General features: G+C 31.6%; 1 protein-coding gene across 1 annotated transcript; it reads left to right on the plus strand.

Annotated features, from left to right (window-relative positions):
- Window positions 1–2,244: 2,244 nt before the first annotated feature.
- LOC100575596 lies at window positions 2,245–4,204 on the plus strand. Its single transcript, XM_029491599.1, has 3 exons — window positions 2,245–2,302; window positions 2,408–2,542; window positions 3,464–4,204. The coding sequence occupies exons 2-3, from the start codon at window positions 2,449–2,451 to the stop codon at window positions 3,973–3,975; spliced, it is 606 nt and encodes a 201-aa protein (XP_029347459.1). The 5' UTR covers window positions 2,245–2,302; window positions 2,408–2,448; the 3' UTR covers window positions 3,976–4,204.
- The last annotated feature ends 2,660 nt before the right edge of the window (window positions 4,205–6,864 follow it).

Genomic DNA, 6,864 nt, shown 5'->3' on the forward strand with positions numbered 1-6,864 from the left:
TTTTTTTAGTTTTTTTTCTAAAAATATCAATAAAATTTTATTTGTTGGATAAAAAAGCTTGAAAATTTAATAGAAGGCTCCTAGTATATTGTTTCAAAGGCAAATGAAAAATATTAAAAATCGTTAGTCACAGTTTTTTTTTATAAGCATTTAAAGTTCAAAAAAGGTGGGCAAGTGGGTGTCACTCTGCTGTACAGTAGGTTATAAGTTGATCACTGTAATGGATTGTCTTAAATTTTGATTTAAATGATATAATATCATTGTATAAGAAAAACGATTCTGAGCGAAAATGATCTTTTAGGCGTTAGCGTCCGTATTTTACGTCCGTATGCATGGTAAATTTCTGTTTAACATTTCTTATGTGACATACATTGACTATATGTATACGTTTTTTTTTTGCCCTACAGAGTACCTATTCTCTTATTTTTTATTGTTATCTATAACTATTTGTTGTTTTCGTTTAAGAAAGATTAGATTTGTATTTGTGTTTTGCTTAAGTCGTATTAGTTTGTTTTTTTCTTTAAGTTTTCGGAGGCTATTTTTGAACCAGAAAATATAAAGGAACATGTCGAGCGGGCTCAGAAAACAATCCCCAAAATGTGTACCTAAGTTTTATTTGATATTATATAGAAAAACGCTGTTTCAAGCCGTCGTGTGTGTGTTACGCGTTCGTCGACGAATTAGATAAATAAAAATTATTTACTTAAATATTTATTTTATTTCAGTACGACAATATCATTGCTATTGTCAGCGTTACTTTGATGTTGGTTGTCGACGTGTTCGGCACTTCGGCTGTATACGGATTAGGACTGTTGATGAGTGCAGAGCATGCAGAGTGCATGTTGTGCTCAGTACTCGCGATGACAGTGTTCATCCATCACCCACGTTGTAAGAAGTCCCGCAGTCCAACATGCATTAGAAAAGTTTTTTCCAGGAGCCACCAGCACGGTCGACGGTGAAATGGTGTCTCATTTCGCGTCCGTTTTATCGGGTTTCGCGAGACGAGCGACCTCGACGCTCGCCGTAGCAATTTGGTTTGCCGCGCGGTCGATCGGAACCGGCATGTTTTCTATGGTGGAGTTGCTGGGTCCCTTTTGCCGACCGGAAAAGTAGACGTCGCTGAAGTCTGCCAACGAAGGTTCGATTGTCCACGTCGTAGACAACACTGCAGACGTCGCTCCTATGCCAAACAGTGTGGACAGTGGCGTAGCCAGGGGGGTTGGGTGTTAGAACCCCCCATTGACATTTTTCCTCCTGATAAATATATTGTTTATAGGGTTTGGGACTACTTGCAGTTTATAAATATTTGTCTTATGAGATGGCAAAATTAAATACAAAGTTTAAATTTGCATATTTGTGTACTTTTTAACTTAAATGTACATACACTTGTCGGGAAAAATTATATTTGGATAACATTGAAAAATATCTTAAAAAATAGTATGTTTGGTTAGGTACAATAGGCGATAATTTTGAGATTTGGGGAGGCCGAAGCCTAATACCATACTATTATGAAATTGAATAAGCTTAAAAAAATTAAGTAAATGTTTGGGAGGGGTGGAGGGCTGTTAAAGTTGTTGGTGGAGCTTGGCTACAATTGGCCCTATGTTCACATATGTAAGATTCCATAAGTCTCTTTGTGACAAAACTGTGTTTAAACTATAATTGACATCTAGATTGCAGATTGTACGAATGAATGAACATCAGCATTCAGCACGTGTTCGTTTATCACGGTGTTCGCATATCACGTTATTCGTTATTACTTATTAATTAAGTTATTTATCAGGTTTATATACCTACTTGTTTTTTAGTTTTTTATTACCAAAATTGCAATATATTTTATGATTTTTCAAAAATAGTATAAAAATGTTGCTACATAGTATATATATTTAAGTATATTTTGAGAATTTTAACTGCATATTTCGATTATTTTTAGTGCAACAAGTCAAGTTCTGAACCCTTAATTTATTAATATACGAAAACTGTAAAAACTTGGTTTTAATCTATACTTAAAACACCCCCCATTTCATAATCCTGACTACGTCACTAAGTGTGGATAAGCCATCCACGGCGAGATACTATACGCTACGGCAGCCGTTGCTCCGCTGTCGGATAGTGCAGAAAATCTGTCCGCGGCGAGAGCATACTGCATTACTGCATGATCCGCGTACGCATTTGCCTATAGGTGATTAAAAATGATTAAAAAGCAGAAATCGAATAATGTTTTTTTTTTTTTATTTCAGATAGACCAAGCACCTTCATATATTGATAGAAGCGATTTACCTTGTTTTTAAGTATGAAGAAGGTATGTAAAAAAAAACATTTATATAATAAAATATATGTATCATATTATGTTAAAAATAAAAATGCTATATTAAATTATAATCGTATGTTTGGTTTCGTTGCATAGACAGTTTTTACTCGGTTTGTCCGGAAGTACTCGGTGCGTATATGGCAGAGAAGTCTGGCCACGTGAAAGTGGCCGAGGACCCTTTTTGCGGCGTGGGCGGCAACGTAATTCAGCTTACCAGACGGTTCGACGACGGTATTGTAATATTTTTTGCATTCAAAATAAATAAAACCATTTTCGTGTAAAAATAAAATGTGAACGTATTTTTCTACTTAATTTTAATTACCGAAATGTAATAATTGTCTATAATTTACCTATATATTATATTATATTATACTAATATATTAAGTAGTAAGTGCCTAATATCTGCAGCTTCTAATAATTGTAATATTTTCTGTTTGTAATAGTCATTTTGTAGATAATGATAATAATTATATTACATTAAATCTAATCGTAAGCTTGTATTTTCGGACACACCCTGTAGAGTAAATATGAGCGTCAGTTTTGGTGCTATACACTATACTATTATATAGGCACAAATAGTGTTTGTGATTTGGGGGGCTAAAGCCTTACTTTGATAATATTGAATAAGCTTAAAACAAAATGTAGAAAATGTTTGGGAAAGCAAGTATTAACATTAATTTTAAAATTACGTTTATAGGTACAACATATTATTATATATTAGTCGTTACGGATCGACTTGATCAAATTAGGCAGATTAAATATTGAAATATATGGGCAATTAATTTTTTATATTTTCTATTATTTTAATATTTTCATAATATTCATACCAATAAATTATAAAAAGAAGTTTAGTAAAAGTTACATTACCGTTTTATAAGCGTTTGAAATTTTGATGACAGTTGATATTATATATAACCTTTTTTTTTTCTTTTTCTTTTTGTCTAGTTGATCCTAATTGAATAATATAGATACGTTGTTATGGCAGTATAATATGTATTTAGTTTTGTACCGTAATTATTTACATTATAAACGTTACCGTGTTAGAATTCAATATTGTATTTATTACCTACCTCTAAATAACGAAGAATATTATTCTACTTCTCAATTAATCGCATTATAAACGGTTATAATAAGACATGTCGATAATTGCAGAAGAGAACAGTAACAATATGCCTGCAGAAGCCGAAATATCCTCGCCATCCGCTGAGCAACTGACGATGCAAAAAGTATTCGCCGACCTTAGAAACTGGTCGGCAGACTTCGAGAAGTCGAACTGTAGCGGTGATTTCGCCGGGCTGAAGGCAAAGAGGCGATCTACATCTATGCCTAACATATCGTCGACACGTCTCGTTGACGTGATATTGGCGCAGGACGGTATTTGTCGCGGTCAGTCGCCGCAAGTCGAGGCGGTTCCGAACGACGAACAAAGTATTCAGCATGCGGATCATCTGATATTGGCGCAGGGCGATGACTGTCGCGGTGAGTTGCCGCAAGTCGAGGTTGTCCCGGATGACGAACAAAGTATTCAAAATACGGTTCAACCAGATCATCCTAGAACGCCAACGGAGGAACAAAGCACAGGCGAATTATCGAAGAAACGCAAACGTCCATCAATGTGGAAACGAACAAAGCGTTTCTTCGTCTACTTGTTCACTTGCGGCTAACTTCAACTTCAGCTGAACAAGCGGACGAAGAAACACTTTGTCTCTTCCCACAAATATGGGCGATTGTGTTTATCCGCTGATTTGCGAGCTCTGTATTCCTCCATGGCTGTTCTAGCACAGATTATATGATTTTCATATAATATTATAATCTGTGATTCTAGTATATGATATTGTTGCACCGTATTGTGAATTTTTTCTATGTTTCAGTGTTTCATATAACTATTCTACCGAAATTTTATAATAATAGTTATATAGAAAAAAGCACTCTGTATCATAACTAATAACTATGTATTTGTTTTGTATTATTTGTATTTTTCACTCTGTATCATAACTAATAACTATGTATTTATTGTGTATCATCACTATTTTTCACTCTGTATCATAACTAATAACTATGTATTTATTGTGTATCATCACTAATTTGCACTCTGTATCATAACTAATAACTATGTATTTGTTTTGTAATATCACTATTTTACACTCTGTATCATAACTAATAACTACCTATGTATTTATTTTGTATCATCACTAATTTGCACTCTGTATCATAACTAATAACTATGTATTTGTTTTGTAATATCACTATTTTTCACTCTGTATCATAACTAATAACTATGTATTTATTGTGTATCATCACTAATTTGCACTCTGTATCATAACTAATAACTATGTATTTATTTTGTATCATCACTAATTTGCACTCTGTATCATAACTAATAACTATGTATTTGTTTTGTAATATCACTATTTTTCACTCTGTATCATAACTAATTTGCACTCTGTATCATAACTAATAACTATGTATTTGTTTTGTAATATCACTATTTTACACTCTGTATCATAACTAATAACTACCTATGTATTTATTTTATATCATCACTAATTTGCACTCTGTATCATAACTAATAACTATGTATTTGTTTTGTATTATCACTATTTTTCACTCTGTATCATAACTAATAACTACCTATGTATTTATTTTGTATCATTATACTATTTTGCACTCTAGCTGTATCATAACTAATAACTATGTATTTGTTTTGTATTCACATCATAATAAATTATTAATTACATGAACCATTATATAATTTATTACTAGCTGAACAACCCTGTGTTGCCCGGGAAAAAAATTGTGATTAATTAACTCCTTTTGAGTGTAATTCGCTGTGCATAGGTATAGAATCAAAATCATATAATGTTTTAATTTTTAGCCATCCCGCGTGGCGTTGCCCGTGAGTTTCGCTTATGGTTATGCGAACAGTAAATTATCAGGTAGGCAATCTACCTGCGGTAGATTGCGGTCTGCGGACACAGCGAGGTGAGAGAATAGATTTTTGTTCAGTTGTACTTGTATTATCGTCTCTTACAAAGTCCTATCTCGTGCAGTTAAAAGTTAATAAACCTCCCGTAGATAGTGTCAGCGTTTCACGTAGGTGTACCTACTTGCATTATATTATTATTATAGTATATTTTTCCATACCGCCTACATGTTAGAAAATTTACGGTAAAATATTGTTTAGTGTATAGTGCGTTAATACGATATAACTTATATCTATTAACATTTCTTGTAAATTATATTTTTAAATATATTTGCATTAAATTCAGCTCATAAATGGCGATGAAGATGACATATTCCTGGAGAATAATATATACATGTTTAATAATTCAGTAAAATCAATTTAGTAATAAAAAATCATGTTTTTATGACATTTTGTATTTATGTTAGTACCTACTTGGTATAATATTTATTATATAAAAATATTAAATATACTCAAAAAATTACTCAAACACTGCAGAAATGTGTGTCTTTTCCTTTATATATTGTGTTTTTTTGAATAACCCAATACGATGGTTGTTTCGTGAGAAACGTTACTACATACCTAATCTATTTTTATAATTTTGAAAAAATATTTTATTCAATTTTAGTTAAAAAGAAATAATTGTCACAATAGAATCATAGAAATGAATACATATCTATAAAATTATTAATTATAATATTAATAATTAATATAATTAATAATTTTATATTTGTAAATTTCATATATTATATGAAAATTGAAAATCGAATCTTTATTACGAATACTTATCGTTTACACAGACAAAAAAATATAATTAGAAAAATTAAACAACACACATTATTGTAAAATCAATACAGTCCGATCGATCCGCTCAAAATCTAAAATCTAAAATATATCCGATACAATTAAACTTAACATATTATTTTACTTTTTGTACAATAATTGGTCAGCTCCTATTTTGATGTCTAATCTAGTGTGTCCAATTTTACATACATACCTTATTTAATATTTTATGATCAAACAACTAGCTTAATTTTGATAAGTAATTTTTTAGAGTAGTTAGAAGAGTACTACCATTAAACTATGGACAACTCACTATTATTAAGGATTATGAAAGAGCTTTAATGACTGCCGTAAAAAGTATTTTTCCTGAAAGTAAACTTCGTGGTTGCTGGTCCCACTTCTGTCAAGTAATGTCATGTTAAGTCCTCATGCTTTCTGTAATAATTATAATTAGGTATAATTATTTTTTTATCTAGTCCGTTATCCGATACTGCCGAAGGAGTTTAAATAGTGTATTCCTATTATTCCAAAATAACCCTGAAGCTTACAGAGTTCTGCGTATGGTAATATTATCTTATTCTAGTTATTATGTTTAAGGCACTCAAATGTATGTACCTAATTCATACTTTCAAATTTTAATGATCATTCATTTTTAGGGTTTAGCATCGCCTCATCGTACTGCAGAAATACATCAGGAATGTCGTTTTACTATGAGTGATATGGGTTTCATGCTATAATTGAATATTTAAACCAGTATATGACCATATTTCGGAACGCCTTCATAATTTTTTAATTGGTAACATTCAAC

The sequence above is a fragment of the Acyrthosiphon pisum genome, chromosome A3 (assembly GCF_005508785.2).
Source record: "Acyrthosiphon pisum isolate AL4f chromosome A3, pea_aphid_22Mar2018_4r6ur, whole genome shotgun sequence".
In the NCBI taxonomy this organism is placed as follows: Eukaryota; Metazoa; Arthropoda; class Insecta; order Hemiptera; family Aphididae; genus Acyrthosiphon; species Acyrthosiphon pisum.

Excerpts from the sequence above, each read along its gene's own strand:
- LOC100575596 (XM_029491599.1), top strand. The coding sequence starts at position 2,449 with ATGGCAGAGAAGTCTGGCCACGTGAAAGTGGCCGAGGACCCTTTTTGC. Across the intron at positions 2,543-3,463 it reads TACCAGACGGTTCGACGACG|AAGAGAACAGTAACAATATG; the intron begins GTATTGTAATAT and ends CGATAATTGCAG.